The sequence below is a fragment of the Drosophila ficusphila genome, unplaced genomic scaffold (genome assembly GCF_018152265.1).
Source record: "Drosophila ficusphila isolate 14025-0441.05 unplaced genomic scaffold, ASM1815226v1 contig_414, whole genome shotgun sequence".
NCBI lineage: Eukaryota > Metazoa > Arthropoda > Insecta > Diptera > Drosophilidae > Drosophila > Drosophila ficusphila.
In genome coordinates, this window is record NW_025064328.1 from 9,800,737 (window position 1) to 9,828,102 (window position 27,366).

Here is a 27,366-nt window from a genome sequence, read left to right on the forward strand (position 1 = left end):
CAACCTGTTTATTTCTCTTTATCATTTTAGTTGCTTTTTTACTTTCAGCTGAGCCGGTTGCGTTTTTGAGAAAAGTATGATAGAAATCCAATAATTTTGTTGTTTTTTGGTTCGCTTGTCACACAAATTAGTAATTAACCAATCTATTAAAGGCTTTTGGATAATGTCGGCCAAACCCATCCTCTACTACGCTCCCCGCAGTCCCCCATGTCGTGCTGTTCAACTTACTGCCGCCGCTCTGGGTTTGGAATTGGACCTACGGTGAGTTCTCCCGCTCCTCCGGATTCTCTGGTAAACCGGTCTCTTCTCAACAATACTCATATTTGACCTCGTATTTGACATTTTTACTTTTAACATTAAAAAGTGTATTAATATTATGTTATCATAATGTAGAATTGGTTGCAGAAAAAAAAAACAATATGGAGTTTGGTGGGTGGAGAGCTTTTTCTTCTCACCGATTTCGTTGATAAACCGGTCTCACCACAAAATACACTCTTTTTTAACCTTTAGTGTAAGAAGTGGCTTGACAAGACCCCAAGTTTATAATTACAAATGTACGTATGCAAATGTTATTGTTAGATGGTCCTTATATCAGTTTTTGAGGCATTATTTAATGTTACAAATAATATCTTATTTAGCCTATAGAAAAAAGTTTCTTAAGTGGGTTATCTCTCGGAAAATCAGTCTTTTATATTTATTATTTATCTCATAGATAACACAAGTAACAAACAATTTTTCTTAAATAACAAAAATATTATTAAATAGTTGTTCAAATATAATATGTATCTTCAAACATATGAAAAAATTTCTTCTACGCAACAATAAGAATCTTTTTGAAGAAAAAAAACAATTTCAATCGATTGATTGAAAAGTATTCTTTAAACGCGCCGGACGACATAAGGGTTAAGCCACTATCTATTTTTCCCCAGACTCTCTAGATCCACTCTCTTACTTTCTCTTTTGTACATCTCTTTCAGAGTTGTGAACGTGAAGGGCGGCGAGCACAAGTCGGCCGAGTTCCTCAAAATGAATGCCCAGCACACGATCCCCGTGCTCGATGATAACGGGACTATCGTGAGCGATTCGCATGTGATCATCTGCTACTTGGCCGATAAGTATTCCCCGGAGGGCGATGACTCCTTGTACCCCAAGGATCCGGAGAAGCGTCGCCTGGTGGATGCCCGTTTGTACTACGACTGCGGTCACCTGTTCCCGCGACTCCGATTCATCGTGGAGCCGGTGATCTATTTTGGAGCTGATGAGGTCCCCGCCGATCGAGTGGCCTATCTCCAGAAGGCCTACGATGGACTGGAGCACTGCCTGGCTGGAGGAGACTACCTAGCCGGTGACCATCTGACCATCGCGGATCTCAGCTGCATCGCCTCCGTTTCCACGGCGGAGCCCTTCGCTCCCATCGAGGCGGAGCAGTTCCCCCGATTGGTGCAGTGGTTCAAGCGGCTGGAGGCTCTTCCCTACTACCAAAAGAGTAACCGGGAGGGTCTGGAAATGCTGGTGGGACTGGTCAAGGGACTGCTGGAGGAGCGCCAGAAGAAGTAATCCAGAAGAAGTAATCCCTACAACATTTTGTGAAATTTCCTTGAATTACAAATATATTTTAAAAAGATAGAACTTTAATCGCGGCTTAGTTTCTTAGATATATCTGTAAAATTTAATGATATAAACAAGTGACTTACTTAGCTAACACTTAGTTTTTCCCATCTTTAGAGATTTTACTTATTTGTATTAGATATATCTTTAAAATTCAATGATATGAAAGTGTCTTATTTTGTTTCACCTTAATTTTTCCCATCTTTAGAGATTTTCCTTTCTTGTTTAACGCGGTTTTTAGTTTTATTTATGGCTTTATGGATAAATTTATTTAATATCTAGGAATATTCATTTTCAAAATAATGTAATCAAGTGGTGGTTTCGATTACAAAACTTTTTTCCTGCAGTAAATCTATTTCGGACAATCAATCAATACTCGGCCTAATAAAAACATGAGTTTCATTAGACAGCAGCCGGGAACGATGAATCAAGGCCGGGGAGCAAACAATAATAGGAGATGCGATACTGTGGGTGGATTGGTTGGATTGGTATAGAAGGCGGAAGGGGAAAGGGGAGGGGCTGAAGGTGAAGGTGAGAGAGGAATAGGACCGGAGACAAGGACAGCGACAGCGACAGTTATGTGCAGCTGGTCAAAAAGTAATGGCAAAACTTTTTTATGGGGAAAAGCCGGCAGCGAAGGAAACCAGTAACCTGAACTTCTTCATGGACTGTGTGTGAAATTCAAGCCAGAAAGTTTTCCTTTGGACCGCTCGCCTCCTGGCCATTGTTGTTGTTACTGTTGTTGTTGCTGTTGTTGTTTGTTTGACTTGTTGGTGTTTGGCTGTTCCCGTTATTGATTACAAGCTGTAAGTGATCGCATTTATAGTTGTTAAAGCTTCTTTGGCTTGTTGCGGCAAACTCTTGACTTTGACTTTGGCCACTTAAACGGAAATAACTCGAAAGTCCAACGCCGTAAAGTATGACACGGATTATCTTTCAGTTTAACTTTATTTAAACTTGGTTAAGTGCTCTGAAGCGGATTAGATTTAACCTGTGAACTTATAAAATGAGTACGTTGTTATAAAAAAAGAGAATAAAAAGATTTAGTGTTATGCTAAATAAGAACTAAAGCCTTATGGAACTTGTAAACTACTTGATTTGTTTCCACTCATGTTTTTGCTTTTTTGAATCTATTTTGTGAATTGTTATTTTATAGATGTATAACATAAACATAAATTGTTGGTAATTTAACAATTTTGGTCGGATTGCTATTTTGGTTAAATATTTGGAAAATGTTTAAATACTCTTTTGTTTTTTTGGAACAACATTAAGTAAATTGGTAATGTGATTAAGAACATACTTAGAAATATATACATTTGTCATCTTTGATAACCATTCTGGAAAACTCATATAATTTATATAAATTTATATTTAATTTGACTAAAAGTTCACTCAATTCGAATACCTTTTAACCTCTGGTAGAAGATATAAAGTTGCCTGCCAACGTAGTGAGTTAACAGCAAAATGGAGGTTACTTTTTGGTGCACTTTTCCCCCGATGCACCCGGATACGGCTGACGACTTTTTGCAAACGCGATGTGACACTTCACTCCGCACTTCTGGCCGCCAGTCATTGTCGATCTGAAGTGATGACATGGGCGTATCCTGTAACCAACAACCGTCGGCCGCAGGGGTCACTCGCTTCCGATTAAAGTGCAGTGCTGCGGGACATGAGTTTCGCCACGATGGAGGAACCTCTATCCACTATCCACCATCCAGTATTCAGTATCCAGGAGCCAGGAGCCAGGAGACCCGAGAGCTGAGAGCCAGGAGCAGCGGTCCGTGGAACTGGGTTTTGGCCACATTTTCGTCATGCCTTTTTCACAGTTTTCAAATGCCATTAACCGTGCAGCGTGGGATGGTCGTAAGCGAGGGCCTTCACTTTTTTCCTCCTTTGTTGGACGGGGCGTGTGTTTTTGGGATTAAAATTTAATGCCGGAAAAGGAAAAAAGGCAAGCTAAGCGCGTGCCAGGAGCGTTAAGTAAACCGGGGCCAAGCCGTAGCTACTCATGATTAATGATGCCTTTCTCGGTGGCTCGCCAACAGGACGAGCAGGACGACCAGGACGAATAGGACCAACAGAACCCTCGCCCATTTCCGGTTCGTTTAAAGTTGAAACGTCGCTGGCCATCTGTTTGCTGTTTTGGCCGGGTCGCTCCTTTGTTTGCACTGCGGTTGCGGTTTGTTTAACAATGAAATTAACTTCTTACCAAACCAAGGTCCATCCAACAATTGCCGGCAAAATTCAATATTTCCCTGGCATTTGCCATTCCGGCATTCGGTATTCGGCATAATTAAACTAATTGGAATACACATTTATTGTGTGCGAAACGCAATCTGCTCCGCTCCCCCCGTACAACCCATAACAAAGCCAATCAACGTTAACAATTTCCAAGTTTGATATATAATTATGACATTGGGGCATTATTGGTTCACAATCACAGCAATCTATCTGTGTGGGGTCAGTGATGATAAGTGCTCTTCTTCTGATTGTACCGAGGTTACATACATAAAAGTATTTATATATCAAAGGTTTTCAAGAGGAAAATAGATGGGTAAAAAGGAAGATTTGGAAGTTACATTGGCAATTATGTTTTTAAGTAGTTGAAGTGTTCAACAAAGCAAACCCATTTATTTATTACTCATTTAGTATTTTGTGTTGATAATCAATATTTTATATTAATTGAAGGGACTACAGCATACAAATGTATACCCATAATACACACATAAATATTTTTCAATTATTTCGTTCAGTAAATTGTAAAGTTATTTAGTTAGAAGATGGTTGTTCTTAAAGTCTTGCATTTTAGTTAGTTAGGTACAAAAGCGTAGGTGCTTCGCAACTCAGCTTCGAGTGGAGTGGGCCACTTGCCTCCGACATGATTTTGCTCTCGAGACGGACAAAGGACGGACTCTCCGGGGAATCCGTCCGGGGAAAGCGTGTCTCCACTCGATGGCCGGACAAGAAGCGTTGATGGCCGCACTCCGTTTTCCGTGTTCGGTGCTCGGTGTCCGTGTTCGATATCCGGACGGGGCTTCGTTTCCAATTCGACGTGTAGTCCGACACTTGCTCTCCGACAATTGACAAGGACATGCTGGCTGAAAGCCCATAATACATAACACACTTTAGACGACCACTTAAACGGTGGGCGTGGTCCAGGCTAATCAACGGGCAATGAGACGAGTTCTGTTTTGAAAAACTAAACTGAGTAGTGAGTGCATTTGCGACTCTGCGAGGATAATGGAATGGCGATTATCCTGCTTAAATGTCAGCACGGCCGAGTGTCCTTTTGTGAGGCCTGCTGCCTGGCCAACTGCTGATAACCAGTCGCTCGAACTTACGGCCTTTTGTGACGAGTCCTGCCAGCCAAATGAGGTCAGGTCGGGTCAGGTTGGTGCGGGAACATCCTGCGATGCGCCAGGACTCGTTTGGTCCTCGATGAGATGCGATGCATGTTGATTAAGTGCTCGCAATTCGAACGCCGCCTGCTGACAGCGGCAACATTTGCATTTGCATAATTGGATATGTATGAACGGAGCGAAGTTGATCTGTAAATGCAGCAGATTCCGAACGCCGAGTCCGAATGCAGAGCGAGTTTCCCATTGCCGTTGACATGTCACTGCGCTTTCATTTAATCAATATCAGATGCTGCGGAGGGGAGGCAACTATATAGATGTATATATAGATGGGGAATGTGCGTGAGGGGAGTGCAAGAGTGAAAGGGTCCGGGGCAATTGCAAAAACACGTAAGCCCAGAAAAGCGGGCTTAAAAACAAATTACTGCGGCCACAGCAAAGAAACCTAAAGGTCGGTTGAATAATTATGAAATGATCTATAATTAATTCGGATGACGAGAAAAAAAAAATATTATATAATACAAATGTTAAATTTTGTTTTTAATAAACTCAATTAACGTGAGCTACCCTTTCCTAATAATCAGTTATACAAAAAAGGTAGTCAATAATATACAAAATCCCAACTTTATTCCCAACCCCTCTTCCAATTTCAAGTCATGTTTATCTTAATTCATTTAAATTATCTTAAATCCATTAGTGTATATATTGGCTTTTATTTTATCTTTTCCACATGTTTGATGTGCACTGTGCAAGCGTCGCTTCCTTTTTAAATATTGACTAATTAATTAATGGTAAATGTGTTAAAAGTGTACTTTTTCTGGACGGGCTGTTGCAAGTGTAATTAGCTCTGAATAATGGAGCTCTGGCAGCTGAGAATGTGTCGGATTTGGGGATTTCGAGCCTCATTCATTACCCATTTCCATGGCTGCCAGCGATGTTTGAACTTTCGCCAGCGACTTAAATACCGAAAAAAGCGAGAGTAAGTTCTGGCAAAGCAGCAATTATAGACAATAAATTTGTTGACACTAAGTGCTCGACAAAGTTTTCCAATTAGGGGCAACAACAAGCGAATTATTGCTTAAGGGCGAAGGTTGCGGGAGGAAATTGTGGGGTGGGTGGGAATTTGGGGGGAGGGTTGGGGGTGTTGTGGGCTGACTTGCAAATGAATTCATTCAGCCATATGACTGCGGCCTCGAGTCCGGACCTGATTACAGGCCCCCGGCAGAATAAGCTCCTTGCTTTCACGCCGTTTGCACGCATCCGCCTCATTGCGCTCCGCCTGCCACTTTGGCTGCCACCGAGGAGCCAAAGGAGGATTGCCTATTGCCACAGCCAACGCCAACGCCACCGCCACTTGGCCACTATGCCACTTGGCCACCTCCACATCGGCGCCTCCTCCACGGGCAATCTCCTTAAACCAATTAACTTTCATTTGCCGCCACAACACGACCACAAAATTTGCCCTGCCAGCTTCATTTACGGTCTGATTCAATGGTTTATCTTTCGGTATGCCAGTGTCCCCTGGTTCGTTTGATAGAAATTGGAAATTTCGGCGCATAACTGGGAGGGTTACGGATTTCTGATTGCAGCTCGACATGGGAATAAAATAACATAACTCTTTTAATGGTTTTAAATTTAAAATATAGCATTATTTTGGTTAGTTTATTTCTAAGTTTTAAATTTAGAAACGAGTTAAAAGAAACATGTTTCTATGTTAATATTATTATGACTGATTTATTAATAATATCTCAATGAAAATCTGCATTTAAGAAATCGTATATTTTAAATTATAAGCCCTTCAATAAGTGTTGCAAAATAAAGTTAAAAATATTCTTTAATATAAATCTTCCACTTATGTATAAGCATTCCAACTACAAGTTCTTAGTAAAAATATTTTAATTAATTAACTGACTAAGCATTTTAACCTAAATTGAGCAGATGAATGGTAGAATGTTTATTTTATTTATTTATTTTTAACTTGTTCTTAAAAGGAGACATTTTACTTGACCTCCTTTTCTTGCAGTGCCCATTCGGTGGCTTGGTGTTATCGTTTGCACAACACCAGGAGCCAGGAGCCGCCTGCCAACTGCCAGATGCAAGCAGCTTGCATCGCAAATTTCGGCATCCCCTTCTGCCTTTCGGCCAGACAGACACACAAAAGCTTTTGTAATTGCCTGACTCATGGCCCACATGACGTATACGTGTTTTGCATACGTGACTCGACCCCTCGATGCCACTTCCACCTCCACCTCCACTTTCACCCCCATTTCCATTTCCATTCCATCCCCACCTCTCCATAACTCTCTGTCTCTTTTGCAATTTTTGGGGCAGCTCTGGTAATTGGTTTTGGCTCTCCCGCAGACGGATTTCACCTGGCTGCTAAAGTGGGTGGGGGAGGGGGTGGAAAAGGGGGAGGCTTTAATTATGAGCATTATGCCCATTGAAAAGAACTCTGCGTGGAGTGCCTTCGCCATCTAAGGGAACAACTATGCCCAACTTTTTGGGACGAAGAGCTGACGGCACTTCTTAATAACTTGGCAACAAGGCATTTTGATGCCCCAGCGAGTGGGGATAAAGCGGGAATTAATTATCTTTTGACTTTCGCTTTATTTAAAAAAGTTTTTTAGACGAGATTTGAGGGAAACGAAGAAGCGTCTAGTAAATTCTCACGTCGCTTAATGCAGTCACGTTGGCTGCTTGAAAATCTGCCTGAATCAGGCGTCTAAATTGGGGTGTTTATTTATACAAAAAGGTATGCAAACGAAGTGCACACAAAGAAAAATTATAAACTTAAAAAAAAAAAAACATTTTATAGGTTTTCATATGACCTTATGAAAATTGAAAGTTAAAATAATTTATTATTCTGATTATTGGTTTTATATATTTGAACTCTTTTATTTTTATGTATTAAATTATTAAATTTATATATATTTTAATACATTTCATAGGGTTTTAACAACATATACGGAAAAATATGGGTTTTACTTTCAATATTTATTTGATGCACAGATTAGGATTTATATATTTCAATTAAATAATTTGGGAAAAGATTATTTTATGCGGTAAGCATTGATACATTATTTTTGGACTCTATTCCGAATGATCATGCAATAGCAGCACAAAAGCAGTTGTTTATTACATTTATATAATATGAAACTAATGTTTTTTATTCCTTTCTGTTATAATTTATATTTAGAGTTCACAGGAGGACTTAAAGTGGATTTCTTTCGTGTAGTAAGTTGAAATACGACCGGGTTTTGGGCTGCCCAACTCAGGAAGCTCGGTAACGAATTCGTATTTCACTTTGTCTAATCCCGGCCAGCATTAATTTGTCCAGTCCAGGTGTGTTTGGGATAGTCGGGGGATTTAATTTTTGGCTGTGCCGGCATTTGAGGCATCTACATCCACAAAGGACCAAACACACACACTGCCATGCATATTTTCTTTCAGTTCGCATTACCAAAGCCCATTGTTACACGCACTCGTTGTTATTGTTGTGTGCGAGTGCGTGTGTGGGTGAGTGTGTGAGTGTGTGAGTGTGCGTGTGAGTGCGTGGGTGTGTAAAGTTATTAAAACCATTCAAAACGTTTGCTTTGGATTCGGATCCTGCCTCCTAAGCCCATTGTCCCCCTGCTTCGTCATGGAAATCGCTCGAGCAGTCATGTGTGTGGGCGTGTAATTTGCATAACTACATACAGACCAATCAGGATTCAGTCAGGATATGAATAGGTTCTCAGCCCCCACCCATCCGACTCCGATCCCGATCCATCGATGGTCCCACGGCAAGGGTACAAATACGTACAAAACGCCCCACAAAATTACATAACCGTTGCAAATTAGCACACAATGGCAGGTGTGAAGAGACAGGAGTCAATTCACTGCGACTCTGACGAGTGTTGTTATGGCATTCGAGTCCTTTTGCCCATTCGAATCGGATAATCGCCAGGATGACTGCTGCTCTGGGCATTTATTTAAGCGTCTACTTATTCGTAGTGTTGCTTACAAATTGCTGGATTAGTTACTTATTCCCTGCTGGCGATTCTCTTCCGCTTAACCCGATAGATCTTTACTTTTTAGGTGTCTTGGGTTGTTGTGCATCAGATAATAGCAAGTGATAAAATGAAACTACATTGGATGTAATATAATGTGATATTGGTTTTGAATAAGATTTTACTTCACATTAACTATAATAGTTATATAAAAAAAATATCTGAGTAGGTATCACTCATTAATAAGAAGATTGAATAGCTATTTATTATAGTACCACATTATTGTTTCAACTTTGATAGTAACCTAAATCGTTTTGTATATCTGTTTTTGCCTTAGAAACTTTAGGAACTTATTATAAGTTAAGAATCCCTAAAAATCACTATCTGTTTTCAACTCCTGTTATCAAATACAAGGACATACAGTGTGGTCATCAGAAGCATTCTCGATTAAAGGTAAAACGTGGCAATGGAAACGCAACGGGGCGTCTATAAAATTGCATGTTTATGGCAGGCGGAGTAATGTTTTCCCCGGCCCATTAAAGAGATGGGTTTATTTCGCTCCCCATGCAAAGGGAGCATTTTCCTGGGCGAAGACAATGTCGTTGGAAATGTGTCAGGGGCAATAGCCAGTTGGCCAGTCAACCAAAGTCCGGCAACCAACCTCACCTGCAACCTGTTGCCAAGGGTCAGCAGCAGGAGCAGGAGCAGGAGCAGGAGCAGGTGCACCTGTCATGGCCAAAGGACTCAGTGGCTCAGTGGTTGGTACAGTGGGTGGTTCAGAGGGTTATTTAGTGGGTGGTTCCATGGGAGGTGGAGCGGAACGAATGCGGAATATGAGGAATTTGGCTTGCGGTCTTCCAGTCAAATGCACCTCGAAATCGTTTTTATTCGATTCGTTCAGAATGTTGTTTGACTGGCCAAAGGTGGAGTGGAAATTCATTAATACACTTCGCTTGGCTAACAAACCTAATTCTGTTTCAGCTTCAAATGCAAATGCTTTTCGTGTGGCTTTTGCGGTCACTTTATGTTTTTTTGCCTTTTTTCTGCACAGCAAATGTAAACATTTAAGATTGCTGTCTATGAAGAAGTTCGTGATTGTTAATGGAAACTGAGAATAAGAATTTAACGAATATGTTTACATATATAAATAGAACATTTGCTTTTAAATTCTATTTCCAGAACGAACCTTATTATTTTGCATATTTTCTCTTAAAGTAGCACAAATTAATTTAAATCAGGTTTTTTTGCTGTGTAAAAACGAAGCTAAATTTGGACCCACCAATCCTTATACAGAAATGTCGTGTTTTTACTGCATATAAAGCACATTTGTAATTTGTTAGCCGGAATTTGAGGTCTGCTTTTGGTCCTTTGGCCGCTCCGCAGATTCGGTCGCCTGCATGTTACACTCTCGGGTAAAATGTACTTGCATAATTTATGCGAAATCAGCGACGTGGCTGAAAAAACAAACCCGCACCAGCTGGGGAAGAGGAGCACTTTATTTGGCAGCCGGTGGCACGTAAAATGCTTTATCCCCGATTCATTGTCACCGAAAAGATGCTTTATCGCTGCCAGACTACAAATTCCAGCGCAGCTAAAAATATTAACGCCTGAATCTCGTCCTAGACAGGTAAGATACCCATGATATCCTGCAGGTGGCATTGTGGGTGGTGCGTAGTGGCTGGAGGAGGGATGGGGGATGTCCTTATTTCTGGGGGAAGGACATGGCTGCGGGGCAGGAGAAGGAGCAAAAGCAGTACCCGTATTTATCTTCCCGTCGAGGGAAAACTTTGTCTTTAGTCATTCAATCCCGCCAGCCACACGGACGCTTTTTTTTTCGGGGGATTATGGATAATCACCTCGCCGAGGAGTGGAGGCTAAAATGCCCGAGAAGAAGACGCATTTGTTTTTATCGCACTTTTTACTTTGAGCGTGCACTAAAAAAAAAAACACTATTTTATGTGACTTTCAAGCAGTCAGAACGCCAGTTTGTTAGGTTACAATTTTTTGTTTGATGATATATAATTTTCTTTTGTCACATTAGGTTTACATATATATCTTTTATTAAAATGAATAATAGTAATAAATTTATATAATATTTTTACCATATTGTTGATTAGTTGTTTAATATTGATGACTCTTTCTCTCTGTGTTCGTTCTCTTCATTCGCTTTTTTCAGCCCTCTTTATTTTTGCATAATTTCTAAGCGTCGTGCTTCAGTTTTAGTACATTTTCATTTACCTTCTGCCATCGCCGTGCAAATTTGTTTACCTTCGTGCGTGCGCAAGTTTTTCCAGATTATGCAAAAGTTGAATTTTTCATTGCATACGCTTAGGCGTATTATTCGCGCAGCGTGTCAATGCGAAACAAAAATATATATTCTACGGAAAATTCAATGAGTCGAACGCGACTGAGACTGAGGCCCAGCGCAGAATCAGAAACAACAACAAGAACGGCGTTTATATTAAATTGTATTATTTTCTTTGGGGCGGGAGAGACGCATTCTTGGGCTGCCCACGGGTCGCCAAAGATGTTTACTTTACTGTATTTTCTGAAAACTTGCCGCCGGTTGTTTTTTGGCCTGTTCTTGTCAGCGTGCCAGGCAAATGAGTTTACGAGCAGGCAGGAAAAAGGGAAAGCGAACACGGAAAGGAAAGGAAAACTAACTTTGTGCACATCTTACTTAGTTACAGGCCTTCCTCGTTTTCTGTTTTTCTTCTTGTTCGACCCTCTTTGCTGTGTTAAGCTGTCTCCTTCTTTAGGGCTCTTGAAAAGGATACTCTTCATAGAGTCGCAGGTCTAAAGCTCCAACTTAAAAGGTTCACTTTTATAACCCAAAGCTTACTTCCTTTGAGTTTTTAGTTACTTGATTAACAAAGTAAAAGTTATTAATGGCACTTGCAAACATTCTTTGCAAAATAATCTTCCGGAACAAAGTAAAAAGTACATTTTTCACAATTAAAGCACTGAGTAATTTAAAAAGGATAACTGTATGCATATGGGCTTTTGGGCAACTTTGTTTTTTGTTAAGCAGGGTAACAAAAGCTTCGGCGAAGGGAAAGTTAATAAGCTCTTTTGTTCACATCCTATCTTTAATGTGCTTCTCTTTGGCTGGCTGCGCCTGGGAAAGCAAATTTCAAACATAATGAGGGTCAAACAATATTTGTGATTTGGTTTTTTCGGGGCAGCAAGACGGTCTCTGTTGTTCGCGAGGCTGCCATTGTTTTTCTTTTTTTTTCCTGGCCACGAAACAACATTACGAGTTTGTGTACAAGGGGAATATGTTTAACCTTTTTCGAGTCAGGGCCAAGTCTTTAACATTTTTGTCAGGTTCACTAGGATTTTTTCCCCTTTTCATTTTAATTTGCCCGTTTTGTTGACTTTTGATTTAATTTTTGTAAAGGACTTTAACATAAAACGCACACTTCTCATTAAAAGTATTTAAAGTATCCTTTATTAAATTTGTTTCAGTGGGCTCTTTACAGAATTAAGTTAACTTACGGGTAATTTGTGTGTTTGTTGCTCAATAATATAATATTATGTTTTGTCAATGTCATTTGTAAGGTATGGTATTTATTATTTATACTCTATTTGTTCAAAGATTAGCTTTAAGATTACCTGATTTACTACAAAACTTGAAATTACTATTACAAGAATTAACAATTTTTAAACGGGAGCTTAAATTTTAATTTACCAATTCGGAAATTATTTATATTTTATAAAAAATAAACCTATCCTTTTAAGCACACATTAACAATACAAAATTTTGGAATTCATAATAATATTCGATAATTTTAAACTGCGCGCTGTTTGGTGATGCTTATCGATTATCGTTGCCAGATACATCGATTACCTTTACATTAAAAGGTCACACATAGAACGTGCGCCATCTGTGGGACAGTAGAATGTTGGTGCCTCAAAGCATGCAACAAAACTTAAATTTTCTTGGCGGTTGTTTTAAAATATGTTTGAAGTAAATGTACAAATGTTTCCTTCTTTGATAATTATTATTAGTTTTGATGATTGAAATCTTATTATTTAATCTTATGAATTTAAAAAATTATTATTATTTATCGATCTGAATAACATTGTCTTTTAGTTTTGAAAGTTAGATTTTCATGGTCTTAGGTCCTGTTCTCTTTTTTTCTCTCTCTTGCTGTCTCTCCCTCCCTCTCATCAACCACCACCAAGCGATAGCGGCGGCATTTGAACTTTCAACCCCCAAAAAGCCACGTGCTCCTGCAGCTTTTGGCCTCCTTTCCGTGTACGGCAATCAATGAAAGTGAAGCTTTGCCCAATTTAAAACCCGCCGTCAGCCGAAAATTTCCATGCAGAGTCCTGCGTCACACTTGTGTGAGTGTGTGTGAGTTGGTTATGCGCTGGTGGTGGTTAGTTCACCATTGCTTCGAACCCACCACAGAAATTCGCAAGCTTCGCGCGGCGCCAAGCGATTTGAATTTGGTCCGTTAACGTTGGGCTCTCTTGGGTTCGATATAGAACTCACCTTTGGTTTTTAACCGATTAACCGGTTCCAAAAATTTTTTTAAATTCAGTTTTGGAGAAAGAAAAAGAAAGAAAGAAAACCGTTCCGGTTCAGTCCGATTAAGCTCGGGTGCACTTTTGAGCGCTGGTGATCCTGCGACATTGAAGTATTTCTATTTCTTTCGCACTTGTTTAAAAACACCCATTCACTCGCACTCATTGTAGGTGTTGTTAACGGTCTAACGGACCGACGAGACTACCTTGTACTTATTCTACCATGATTCGCGCGGCGCCAAGCGATTTGGATTCAGTTTACAACGGAAAGCACAAATCAACGGTCGTGAAAATCGAGCAAAGCTCCGTGTGAAAAGCGCAGAAATTCGTTGAACGAAATTGATATCGAGCGTTTAGCTGTATTAAAGCGGAAATCGAGGAAAATCTGTGATTTTCCAAACCGCGCGAGTGTGTGTGTGAAAAGTCCGCTTTAAAGCAGCCTGGAATTTCGAGTCCCTCAAACAAGACAAACTTTGGTACGGAACAAAAAAGCAAGGAGAAACTTTCTGCTTGACGTGTCCTGCCCACTAACACACACACATATACACAAAGGACTTCCTCCCTGTCCTTTTCTGTCTCTCTTTCTCTCGCTCTCTGGTTCTCTCTATCTGCGGAGCTCTTCTTCTTTTCCCTGTCATAAAATTTCGGGGTTGGGGATGCACGTGGATTTCCGTAAAAACAGTGAACTTAGCTTTATGTTAATTTCATTTGTTTCGTGCCCTTAGCGCCAATGGAAATCTGCATTTTTGTGCATTCTAAGCGAATTTGCGTTCCAAAAACCAACAAAATGCGAAAAACCGCAAAACATTCAACTTTGCACGTTGACATACACTACAATATACATATATTGTACATTGTAAGAACATGGGAAACAGAATCAGATTTTGGCAGGGGAACACATCAACTGATTAATCATTTGACTTTTCGGCCAGCGTAAACAAAAATTTTTAATTTGCTTCTTAAAGCGATTTCAGCTGAGTTGATTTGTTATGGTTTCGCTTATTTATGGTACAAAAATTGCATAAACAATACTTTTTAATATGAAATTCAATTGAGTTTATTTTTTGCTATGCACATGATAAAGTAAGCACATTTAATTCATGGATCAATAAATAATAAGATTTTAAATGGATACTTTAGAACTCGAAGAAAGGTACCCTTAAAAAATAATCATAATAAAACAAGGTAATCGTAAAATAATACAAGCGCTTAAAGTATCCATAAAAAACGTTTGAAACATCGTAAAAAAACGTATTCGCTCGTTCGTTCATTCTCTTGGAGACTTTGATAAAATGCATTGGGGCTGGCAATGGCATTGGCCGAGGGGATGTTTTGGGCCACAAAAGCTCAACCCCCTCATCGACCTCAACAGGCCAACAGTTGATGCTGTGCCAAAAGAAAAAAAAACAACGGTAGATGGGAAGCACAAGAAATTGAACTTTGTGCCTGTCTGATTGCATTTCGCTTCCTCCCTCCTCTCTCTTTCCCTTTCTCTCTCTTCCCCCCTCTTTCTTTCCAAATCTCTCTCTAGATTGAGAGCGAAAGTTGGACATCTGCGGGGGGTGTATATATGTTCTATATAAGGTACTGGTACACTGTATTTTGGCAATACTCTACGCCAGACAAGTGCATCAGTCCGCCCATTTCTGCCAAAACGAACTTTGTTTGATGAAAAATTAATGTTGTGCTTGGCTTGTTTGGGTTGGGAGTGGAACACTGGCCACTTATCGATTGCTTTCTAGGGCCAAAAGGTTAAGTCGCACAAAGGAATAACAAATCCAGGGAAGGGATAGCCGTGCTCACTGAACCACGCCCTTTAATTATTAATTAATTAAATGCTCATAGAATATAAACCATATTAATGGTTGCATAATAGTTCTTTATTTTTATAAACAAAAAAGAAAAGATGTCCTAGTAATCTTCTAACAAAATAAGATGTAGTCTTTAATTAAAAGTTAAAAGTTTAAATATTTCATGACAATGTCATATTAAAGTTCAAGGAAACACAATCATAAATAGGTACAATATAAAAGCCCTATGAAGCACTATATCTTTTATATCTAAAATTAAAAAGCAAATAAGATTAAGTAGTAAGTCGAGCAAAGCAATTTCAATAGTTCCAAAGGTTATTTTTTATAGCTTGTGTGTTAGTTGTTTGTTTTTATAACTTCATACACACTTTAAGGGAGTAATAAAATAAATCAAAGTGAAGTGTTTTAAAAATAAACAATAGTTTCAAGCGTTTCCAAGTGAATTAATTTCCCTTGAACTTCACTTTTTACAATTTTTATTCTGACAATTTCAATGGTATCATATAACTCATTCTATTTGAGACTTCAAGTCGGGCTTTGAGTGCTACGAATATTGCTGGAAACTTTCCATAGCTCCTCCGTGCGACCATCAGCTGCGTTTATTTACATAATTTTATTGCAAAACAAACTTTCCTTCTTCCCAGCCAAGGTTAGGCACGCGTAAATAATCCGGATGGGGGGATTGGGGAAGGTAATCCAACACCGAAGAGGGGAATCCTATAGTCAGCTTTAAGTGCCTCCGAACAATTCCATTCCGAACAGTCTGGCGCCAACTTCCAGGAAACTAATAGAGGCGACTACCCCCAAAAACGAAAAAAATGCACCGAAGGCTGGGCATCAAGGTCAAACGGAGGACCGGAAGTGTGGGTGGCTTTTGGGGGCCAAACTGTCCTCGTAGATTTTCGGTGCAATTCTCGCCTTGGCGCCAAACGATGGCCAAATCAATTACCAAGAGCAAAGGGCAACAAAATTGCATATTGGCAGCCAAGCGAACAACTTGCGCAATAGCTCTCTGTTTATATTTCGAGAGGTTCCCAAAATAGCCACAAATATGGTGCTATTAGTTGGCATTTCAAATTTTTTGAAAATCAGGAAATATTTGTGTGCGGTTCGCAGTGAATTTATTGCAGCGTAGCGCAAACAATAAGCCAATAAAATGTGCAAAATCGATTGCGGGGTATTTCATTGGCAATCAAATTGCATGATTTATGCAGAACAGGAAAAGACAGCTGGTGGGCCCCCTGATTTCCACCTTACCCGCAAAGCCGTTCTTATCGATTTGGCATGCAACACGCCATGTCATCAAATTCTCCTGCTAGTTTTATTTATACTATCTCTGCCTCCGTTTTTTTTCCTTTTTTTATTTAGCTATTTGGAGGGCACTTTAACTGGCAGCAAGCTTTAAACCCGCGAGTTGAAAGGGGATGAACTGTGTGTTTTTGGAATAACATTTTTGCCACGACGCAATTGGGTTCGTCCTTTTTTGTGTGTGCTAAGGACCAGAGCTTTTCTACCTGAGTGTGAGTTTTGGGGTAGCTTTGTTTTCACCCAGTATATTTCCATCCATTTAAATACGAATCCGAAGCAGATGGGTAATCTCCTATGATCCCTGAGTTACATAAGCAGGAAAACCAATTCCTCAATTAGGTCCTGTCAGAGCCAATCAGCCGCAATCTCGACCCCTCATTGAGTAATTTCCTTCGGCAGCGATTTAAGCATTGTGTTTCGGACCACTTTCCGTGGGGGTCAAGTGGGCCAACCCCTTTCCAATGACAGGGCCACGGCCACATCTTGGCCAGAGCTTTATTTAGAAACGCCGGTGATTGAAAACACCCATTTACTCGCCCACCGAAACCACCGAGCCACCAAACCACTGAGCCACCGAACCACCCATCAAACTGCGACGCAGAAAGCAACAGCACAACAATCACAAGTCTTTAATATTTTCACACACTCGGTTTACGTAACAGCAATCGGATTGTGTAATCAGAGGACGAGAGTTTTCCCGAGACAGCTCAGCTCAGCGGGTGGAAATGCGGAAAAGTGCATATTGCCTGTCCTGTGATTGTGATTATTGCCCGTTTCCATGCAATTTAATCGGAGTCGTGGCAGCTGGGGGTGTACTATTTGGTTTCTGCATCCATGAGATACATTTTGCGGCGGTCTAAACTGGATAAATATTTACCCAAGTGGATGGAGGTGGGTTGGCTGCCTGGCTGCTTGGCTGGGTGGGTGTTGCGATTCGGGAAAGGAAACGCAATTGGAAAATGAGGCAGCCATCAAAAGACGTCATAGCGCATTACGTATACGCAAGATGTGGAAGAATAGAACGAGAATATATACAATATTGTGGAGGTGTGTTCTTCCTCCTCCCCCCCGCCAAAAAAAACCCTCCCCCCAAAGGCCATCAATGAAGCGGCAGGACGCCAAAAGCTCCGCCGAGAGCTTTCCTTTCGCTCTCTCGGTGGTGAATTTCTGCTTCTTGCCACACAGCTGCTGCCCCAAACAACACACCCATGGCTCTCCCGCTCTTTTGCGAGGCGTTGTATTCTGCTCTAGCCCTAGTTTACTACGTCAGCAACAGAGGACGAGCCTCCAAGTAAATGGCCACCACATAGAACGACCCCCCCCCCCCACCCTTTCATTCCACCCCCTTCTTTTTTTCTACCCCCTTTATTCTAACCCCCCATTTTGCTCTTTTTTCGCTTGCTCTTTCAATTTACAACGACCTTCTGCGGTGTTGACTACAATTTTTGGCTCTCCTCTACACCGAGCAACAAGGTTCAGGAAGTCACGTTTTTGGTGGGTGGCTGGGCGATTCACTGACTCGTAAACAGTCCTTGGAGCTTTGGTTTTGTTTACTGCCAAAACTAAGGATATAATTAACCTTTGACCCTCCACATATGTACGTGATTAAAACATACACGGAAAGATAAAATACCAAAAAGTGGTTCCGAAATATGTGTTGATTTGTAAAAGATATTAAATTGGGTATAAAAGAAATGGAAAATAGAATCGATTTCCATTCAGATTGAATTCGTAATGAATATAAATTAAATATTTTTGTACGTTTTTGTTAATTCTGAAGCAGGAATACATTTTCACATGTATTTATCTTAGCAAACTAGCAAGTATTCGTACATAATTTAAGCAGCAAATTAATACACAGACTTATACAGGCTACATGAATTCCCATGCCACTCCACCAAATTTACATAGTAACAAAATTACAAAAGTTGAGTGAGTGAGTGGAGTGGTGGGGATAAGCAAGAGTGGGTGGACTGGCGAAAAGTTTCCATTAACCGGCGGAGAACCCGCCTAATGGCAAACAATTAGGACGCAAATTGAGTTAGCAGCCACTAGAAGTGGTCTCAAGGACGAACCGCCACACAAATGGGCAAACAAGCCCACACATTCACACACACTCGCACACACTCACACACATTCACATACAAAGACACTCGAGGAGTATTGATCAAACAGCGGGCCTTTGGATTCGAATCCCGTTCGCGGTGGCACTTTTCCTAACCGGTTGCTCCACTTTTCCGCAGACGGTAACCACGGACACTCTGCCAGGGAAGAGCGAACGTTGATGGCTGCCACCAAAATCATCGATGCGCCGCGCAACGGCCACGAGATGGCTCCATTGAACACGAGGGCGCGGGGGGACGGCACCCACGGGGTGACCATCGTCCTCACCGCCCCCCAGCGCAACTCCGTTCAGTCGGTGGACATTCCGGGCAACGAGCCCGAAAGGGCCGCCTGGAGCGGCAAGATGCAGTTCTTCCTCAGCATCATCGGCTACTCGGTGGGCCTCGGCAACATCTGGCGCTTTCCCTACCTCTGCCAACAGAACGGAGGAGGTGAGTACTAAAGTTTTAGTTTAATTGCTAAAAAAAAAACGTACAACCCATAATGTACATAATTGCTTATATTACAAAAATGTATTACTTTTCAATGCATTACAAAAAAAATTAAAAAGTCCCATTTAATAAGGCGATGGACGTTATTATTAACAAATAATTCAGTGGAAGTAAAATTGATTTCAGATACCATTTGACCGATAAAATAATAATAGCAGTTGTATACTGAAATGTTTTTCCCAGCTCACATTTTTTGAATAATACGGAAGATTTTAATTTATTCCAATAAAATAAATAAAAATTATACTTATTATTAATTTCATATTTTATTTTAATACTTTTATATCCAGTCGTCTATTAAAAATTATTAAATATTATTAAAAAATGTTTTAAGCTAATAAAAACAATAATCACAATAAGGAATTTCTTAATAATATACATTTGTTTTTATTTAAAGTAACATTTTTCATTCTACCTTATGCTCGTGTATTTTATCAAGCCATTCCGAATATTGTTCTAAAAAACGTTTAAAAAATATTTGCTGTTCTTAACAACCTAATAAATACTTATTGATTCTTTTACAAGTATTAAAGATATTACAACAATATTAAAAAAGTCAACGTTCATATGCTAGCTATTTTGAAATGCAAAAATACCCAATTGATTATGAATGTTTTTGCTTTTTGTGTGTGCATGAAATTTTACGCTAAGCCTCGGATTACTGGCGAAAAAAGCGCAAACTAGAGCAGTATTTTTCAATCAATGTGTGTTCGGCTGCACGGGTCACCTGAGTGATAAGACTAAATTGGGTAGACCCCCGCCACGTCCCCTGCGTCCCCTCGGCCGTTGGCTTGTGTCATATCCAATATCAGTTGGCCAACGAACTGCAGCTAATCAGGTGCACGGCTTTGACAATAACATTATGGGATTTAATGTGCACTAATTGCCTGGCTTTCGACGGCGGAAGGGCCCAATTGATGGCCTTGTGGGTGGGTGGTTGAGTGGGTGATTGGTGGTGCAGTGGGTGGGTAAACAAGAGCACGCACATTTCTAATGGCGATTCAACCCCACCCTGGTTTTAATTCAATTACAATTGACAGCGTGCCCATCCATCGAAGTTCGAATACTCTCTTCGACTAGTTGGCCAACCAGAAATTTCCCGACCAGGCCAGAAATGCAAATTTCCGGCTTGCTTTGGATTGATTTTATGTCACGTCACTTGCCATTCAATGCAGCACAAGGGAAAAGTATACAACAGCGGCTTCGAATCTAATTTGTTTGGGCTTTCCGCAATTCAATTATTATCGTCATTAAATAACTGCTCTTAATATTATTTTGTAAAAGCCAAAAACCATTTCAAAGGAAAACTCTTTATTCCATATTGTTTTAATTTTAATTGTAGTAAACTAAATTTTGTATATTGCAAGTTTTTCTGAATGTATTTTTTTAACTAGTTTTTATAGGGTAAAAATAAGATTAATATATGGTCAGGTTAAACCCTCTAATATAGAAACGAAAATATATTCCTCTAATTATTAAATATGGTTTCGAAAACTACATTCTTATTTCTTTTTTCTATATTTTTATTTTTCTATTGTACTGTTCATACATCATTCTGTAAGACAAGTTTAACCCTCTGGTTTTCCGTTGCAGGTGCGTTTCTGATACCCTTCATGGTGATGTTGATACTGGAAGGCATTCCCCTCTTCCTCATCGAGCTGGGAATCGGTCAGCGAATGAGGTTGGGTGCCCTGGGTGTGTGGAACACCATCCACCCCTGGCTGGGTGGCATCGGCATCTCCTCCTGCATAGTCACTCTGTTTGTGGCTCTCTACTACAACGTGATTATCACGTGGGTGTTCTTCTACCTCTTCAACAGTTTTCGAGTGAGTTTATACATACTTTTCTAATAAAATATATAGTTAATGAATTGTTTTAATAGTACCCGCTGCCCTGGTCCACCTGTCCGCTGAATGGAACGGGTTTTGAGCTGGAGGAGTGCGCCAAGTCATCGGAGACGACGTACTTCTGGTACAGGACCACCTTGGATGCGGCTCCCTCGATGGACGAACCGGGTGGCCTCAAGTGGTGGATCGTGCTCTGCCTGATGCTCTCCTGGACCATCGTCTTCTTCATCGTGATGAAGGGCATCCAGAGCTCCGGCAAGGTGGTCTACTTCACCTCCCTGTTCCCCTACATCGTGCTGACCATCTTCTTCATCCGGGGAATCACGTTGCGAGGAGCGGGAGCTGGACTAATGCACATGTACACGCCGAAGGTGGAAAAGCTGCTGGAGCCCACGGTGTGGTTGGATGCAGCCACTCAGGTGTTCTACTCCTTTGGCTTGGCCTTTGGCTCATTAATTGCCTTTGGAAGCTACAACACCCCAAAGAACAATTGCGTGAGGGATGTGCTCCTGGTTTCCGTTTGCAATGCGGTAACTGCAATCTACGCCAGCGTGGTGATCTTCGCCATTCTGGGATTCAAGGCCACCGTTAATGTGGATCGCTGTGTGGCCAGGTGAGTTGGTGGGTTGGGTGCTCATACGCATCAGTGGTTTCCCCCTAGGTGGGTCACCCATTCGATGACCAGTTGTAACCGGCTTAGCAAAACTGTCTTTGTGTCTATTTGCGTATCAATGAGGCGCCAGCTCGGTGGGTGTATCTCCAACCATCCAACCATCCATTGATATTCGAATCGATATACTCGTACCCATATGGAATCGCGGTCGTGTCTGTCAATTTGCATCAATTAACGGACCCACGTTGAGTTATGCACAATTGCCCATGAACCGTTTGTCCATCGGGTTCTAACCGACTCGCACTGGACTTCACTGATTACCTTACCCCTTGGGTTCCTCCTCCCCCTTTTCAGCAATACGGACATCCTGGTGAGGAACAAGCTGCTGGGCATCAATGACACCCAGGGCTATGAGCACGCCATGAGTTTGCTGAATGAAACCGACTTGACCCGCTTGCAACTCACTGAGTGCAGTTTGGCCCACGAACTGGATAATGTGAGTACTGTTTGAATATAGGAGCTATTCATTTTTAGAGAGATTTACAATATATCTTATTTAATAGGCCGCTGAGGGCACTGGTCTGGCCTTCATTGTGTTCACCCAGGCCATCGTGGAGCTGCCAGGAGCTCCCTTCTGGGCGGTGCTCTTCTTCACCATGCTGCTCTCGCTGGGATTGGGCTCGCAGATCGGCATCCTGGAGGGCATGCTGTGCACCCTCTTCGACATCGACATTATCAAGCGGGTTAAGAAACAGCACGTCACTGGCGTGGTGTGTCTCTTCTGCTTCATTGTCGGTTTCATCTTCTGCACAGGTGCCGGCGAGTACTGGCTCAAGATGTTCGACTCCTTTGCCGGCACCATTGGCCTCGTGGTGGTGGCCCTCATGGAGATGATAGCCGTGATCTTCATCTACGGACACGAGCGGTAGGATTGTTATTCTGATTAAAAGGAAGTAGTACTAATACGGGTTTATATATAGCTTCACTGAGGATATCTACCAGATGACCGGCTACCGACCTGGTCTCTACTGGCAGTGGACTTGGCGGTACATCGGCCCCGTCATCATGGTCTGCATCTTGGTCTCCTCCGTGGTGTTCATGGTCATCAGAAATCCCACTTACGGTGCCTGGAATGCCGATCTGGTGAGTGAATATAAACTAGAAGTTAATTGTAAGAACTACATGTAATTATGCTATGAGAGAAATAAAAAACTACAATTATTCAATACTCCTAAATGGTTTGAAATAAGTCGTAACATACATTTGAAGAAAACACATGGTTGTTAACTTTCCATACTTTTCAATAGTAATAAGTAAAATTTTCTAAGAAGTCAAATAGTTTTTGTGAAATTCAAAACAAGTTTTAAATACAAACAGATGTGTAATATAAATAAATATAAAGCATAGCTGGATTTCTAAATTAAGAACATGCCCTATAAAGTTTTGACAATCCCGTTAAATTTTAATAAGCTTTATAACTCTTAGAAGCTAAATACAATTGATTGATTCTGTATAATGGATATATACCCTCCATTATAAAGAATTCATGTATGATTTGCAATTTTATTTATTGCTGTTTAAAGCTGAACGTTTTTCTTCATTTATAAATTATATTTAAATACTAATCTCCTCTTTTCCTTCCCGCAGGGCATGATTGAACAGAAGAGCTACCCGAACTGGGTGATGGGCATCGCCCTGTCGATGATCCTGGCCGGGGTCCTGCCGATGCCAATCGTGTTCCTCATGCGCAGCTTCCAGTGCCTCAAGGTGGACCTGGACATCCACCAGGGATCGATCCGGCGAAACGAGACGACCGCCTCCACCAAGGAGATGATCGACAACGACGACGATGTAAGTGCAGATCCTAAGCCAAATCGGATTTTAATACTTTCGATTCAGTCTCGATTTGGGCTTTCTTTGTACCATTTTGTACCATTCGTTGTGTTGTTAGGCTAAGTCTACGCCCATCTCTCTTTTGGTCTATACGTGTGACTAATTGTGTCTTTCTCTCACCTAACGATACATTCCTCACTCTTGCGCTTGTTTTTCCTATCTGACAATGCTTACAATTACATCCAAATACCGAATACATAACCAATAACTCACGCCCATTGTCGTTCAGAACATGAGTCCGGATATGCCACCGCAAGATTCACTAGCGGCGACACGCTTCACAATTGGAGACTATGACGTAAGTTGTGCCTCGTCCTCGATAGAAAGGCTATAGCCCATCCAGAATACCTCCCAACTCACCTGCACATCTCGAACAACACTCTAAGCTAATCACACAATTCTCTGCTCTTCTTTCCCCTCTGCTCCCGTGTCCACTTTCATTGGTCAATGTTTAGAATTAGAACGAACCGAATACGAATCCGAAACCGAATCTGAATCTGAATCCGAAATCGAAAACGAAGCCATGGATACAAACTTAAGTGCAGCGCCAAGTTTTAGAGAACCCCATAGATCAGACATCAAGCAGTTAAAACTAGGATAGGTTAAAGTAAACGTAGTTCACTAAAGCCCTTTGCATGGCCCAGAAACACAGAACACAGAACACCGAACACCGAACACTACACACTGAACTACCAGAGAAACCGAAAACCCAAGAAGGACATGCCTCGACTCAAAAGAAATGCTCATCTTTGGTTTAAAAGCAATTAACTGTACTCAATACCACTAAGAACTAATCAACGCACAGCAATTAATGTTAGCTAGCAAACAATCGCAAACAGCTCTTTTAAAACGAAAACCAAATCGATAAGGCCAGAACAATTATTTACAAACTTAAGTTTAGGGAAAAGACTAGCAAATCGCTTGACGACTCAGCAGAATTAGTAAAAGGCAATGAGTGTATATAAGAAGGCCATTCTGTGGTGTGTAGAATCCCAATTGGCAGCTGATCGTGGCTAATTCCAGGTAAAGTAATTAAGGAATTACCAAGATTAACCATTTACCATTTTGTTTGTTGATTCGTTCGTTTGTTTGTTCATTGTTTCAATGTTTTTTGGTATGTTTCAAATCTTTTACATTCAAAAGGCGGACCCTGTTATATAAAGGTGTACGAAGGATAAATCAAAATTTTTATTTTTTAAATTTATACAAAAATATTTAAATTGGCTATCCAACCGAAACCCCTCTTTAAAATCTCCTTCGTACGCCCCTGCTGTAATGTACATCTACTTTACACCTACATTACAGTAAAGTAATCACTGGACTTGTAGTGAATATGAGTTGAAAATTCTGCTTTCGTGTAGAGAGCTTTCGCTTGAGCTTGTGTAGAATATCAAGTATACGCAGCGTGGTGTCAGCCCATTTGATTTATGTACTATAATTTCGTAAGCAGTTCTTGATTTCCTAGAGGACCCGGCGTCCGCCCATTTGTTTGCCTGTCATGTTGAGTCTCATCCCTCATCCGAACTCCCCTCTTTCCAATCAGGACGACGAGGACGACGAGAACGACTTCAGCGGTCCCGCGCTGGGCGGTCATGTGAAGACCCAAAGTGATTTCTCCGACGACGAGGAGGAGGACAAGCCCATGACCATGCGAATGATGATGATGCGTCCGACGACAACCGCCAAGACATCGAACGTGCTAAATGTGCCAACCAGCAGAAAGAACAACTACAAGAAGGAGGCGTACGATGTCTGAGGATACAAAGCCCATCCACCACACATAGAAGCCATTCAGGGTACAGACACAGATAAAGATACAGATACAGATACAGATACATATACAGGTAGAGGTCCAGGTGAAAGTCCAGGTAATGAGGTCCAGAACCGAAACGAAATGGCAAGTGAAGTGTATTTAACCGAGACGAGAAAAGAGGGAAAAGTGCGTGCCGAGCGAAGCGCAAACATTTATAAATATTTACTATAAGTATTTTAACATAATTTAAAGATAAACTAAGTAATTAACAGAATAAACAGCCGGAGAATTGCACTCGAGTGCGTAACTAAAATTGTTAAATCGTATTTTAACACAAACTGAACTAAACCCAAACTAAATTAAATTTAACAAAAACTATGTACGAGTACAATGTGCCGCAGGATGATAGGTATTATCGAAAACGGGTTGCAAAGAGTTTAAATTTAAATTCGATTATGTAGCATTTAGTTGGAATGCTTAAAGCTTTACCATTAGACACTCGAGCACACAAACGGAAAGTATTTCTTATACCCATTATCCGCACTCCCCCTCCTGAAAATCCCCTCCAAATAATCCCAATTCCAAACCAAATTCCCGACACTCCCCGATGAAAACTATTTTATGGCAAACGCTTAATAGTCTATCTACTTAGCCAGCGCATTTCCAACGAGTTAAACTCAACATTTAGTTTTAGTGTAGATCTGCCGTGTTTTTAATTTGACCTCGAGTAGAGCTCACCCGAACTATAAATGTATTTAATCTTAACGGAGTTACACACTTTAATATTACTTCAAACAGGTTAAGAGCGTTGAGACACAATATTAACACTTCGAGTTCTAGTTGAGTTGAACAAATACCTATACTTACTGTATTGATTAGTGAAAGATACATGGAATGTGTGATATTCTACATAATATCCTCAATGTTTAGGTGTTAAGACTTTTCATCCCCGAATCCCCCCAAATCACTCTCTCAATCTATTTTCCCCGTTCGAGCCACTCAAGAGTATTTTCCCACACTGACAGAGCTAAAAACAAGGAAAACAAAACATGAAAAATAAACTGCTGTGAATAGTTTTAGTGGTTGTAAAGTTCTATCGAAGAAGGGAAACCATGAAGCGTCTAATATTTAACTAGTTATTAAGCGGCACCCCATTGTTCACCTGAGTTCCCTCCACCGGATACCCAAAAAAGATAGTCCTAGCCATGTTCCATATTCCAATTCGGTTTCCGCAAAATGGTTCTCATACAATCCCCCAGAAACTTTCGCTTTTTTCGGAAAGGCAACTCGATATCTGAATAACTGACAACTGAATCAAAACACATGGAATTTCAAAGTACTCAAAGAAGGAAGGCAGAACGTTGAAGACAATAAGACAAATATAGAAATATACTTATGATATGGCCCGTCGAGTTTAGAAAGGTTTGTAGCGACCGACGCGGTAGATTTCCCCATAGAGAGCAGGAATTTTTCCGATTTATCCGATTTAACCGACTTATTTTTGGGAGATATGTATCCATTTTTTACACCGCCAATCAAAAGCAGTTCCGATCAAGGATCCGATTAGACAGCAGATTTATACGCATATTTACATGATTGTAAAGTTCCAGGAGGAGGTTACAGGACTTAGTTGCCCCAATCCCCCCACCTTATCCATTAAAGTCGAATCCTCGCAATGCAAACGCAACCGAAACCGAAACCAAATACATAGTACCAAGCCTATTGTATAGTTTACTTGTTTACGCCACTATATATACGAGCATTAAACCTATATATATATACAGTACGTATTTATCATTATACCTAGTTCTACTATAAATATTGTGTATCAATTATTGTCGTAGTGCTAAAGCCCCGGACTTGTGTAAATTTGAATGTATTAAACAAAAAAAGAAAACACTGCAAGGAGATGAATACTTATATGAAATATTATTATACCGTACGCAAGAAATTATTATTAATAAAGATATTTCATGATTAGTGCGTTAAGTTGAAGAAGAGCAAAACGAACTTTGAGTGTTTTTGTTTTTGTGTTTTTGG

The 27,366-nt window shown here is 40.7% G+C and overlaps 2 protein-coding genes across 3 annotated transcripts; both read left to right on the plus strand.

Moving 5' to 3' along the window:
• On the plus strand, positions 1 to 1,708 carry LOC108096965 (glutathione S-transferase 1). The gene is made up of 3 exons (XM_017198942.1): positions 1 to 74; positions 153 to 261; positions 978 to 1,708. Exons 2-3 carry the CDS (start codon positions 164 to 166, stop codon positions 1,555 to 1,557), a joined length of 678 nt encoding a protein of 225 aa, XP_017054431.1. The 5' UTR covers positions 1 to 74; positions 153 to 163; the 3' UTR covers positions 1,558 to 1,708.
• A 12,055-nt stretch (positions 1,709 to 13,763) lies between these two features.
• LOC108096703 (sodium-dependent neutral amino acid transporter B(0)AT3) lies at positions 13,764 to 27,336 on the plus strand. Of its 2 annotated transcripts, XR_001771728.1 has the most exons (11): positions 13,764 to 13,962; positions 18,849 to 19,160; positions 20,814 to 21,046; positions 21,103 to 21,680; positions 22,035 to 22,176; positions 22,244 to 22,605; positions 22,661 to 22,823; positions 23,328 to 23,531; positions 23,803 to 23,871; positions 24,029 to 24,596; positions 25,117 to 25,201. XR_001771728.1 is itself a non-coding variant. In XM_017198537.1 (9 exons), exons 2-9 carry the CDS (start codon positions 18,890 to 18,892, stop codon positions 25,327 to 25,329), a joined length of 2,166 nt encoding a protein of 721 aa, XP_017054026.1. In that variant the 5' UTR covers positions 13,764 to 13,962; positions 18,849 to 18,889; the 3' UTR covers positions 25,330 to 27,336. The 2 variants fall into 2 exon arrangements, 1 of the variants encoding a protein (XP_017054026.1); XM_017198537.1 differs by lacking the exons at positions 23,803 to 23,871; positions 24,029 to 24,596 and having other exon boundaries at positions 25,117 to 27,336.
• Positions 27,337 to 27,366: the final 30 nt, after the last annotated feature.

Excerpts from the sequence above, each read along its gene's own strand:
- LOC108096703 (XM_017198537.1), top strand. The coding sequence starts at position 18,890 with ATGGCTGCCACCAAAATCATCGATGCGCCGCGCAACGGCCACGAGATG. Across the intron at positions 21,047-21,102 it reads ACCTCTTCAACAGTTTTCGA|TACCCGCTGCCCTGGTCCAC; the intron begins GTGAGTTTATAC and ends TTGTTTTAATAG. Across the intron at positions 23,532-25,116 it reads TGATCGACAACGACGACGAT|GACGACGAGGACGACGAGAA; the intron begins GTAAGTGCAGAT and ends CTTTCCAATCAG.
- LOC108096965 (XM_017198942.1), top strand. The coding sequence starts at position 164 with ATGTCGGCCAAACCCATCCTCTACTACGCTCCCCGCAGTCCCCCATGT. Across the intron at positions 262-977 it reads GGTTTGGAATTGGACCTACG|AGTTGTGAACGTGAAGGGCG; the intron begins GTGAGTTCTCCC and ends CATCTCTTTCAG.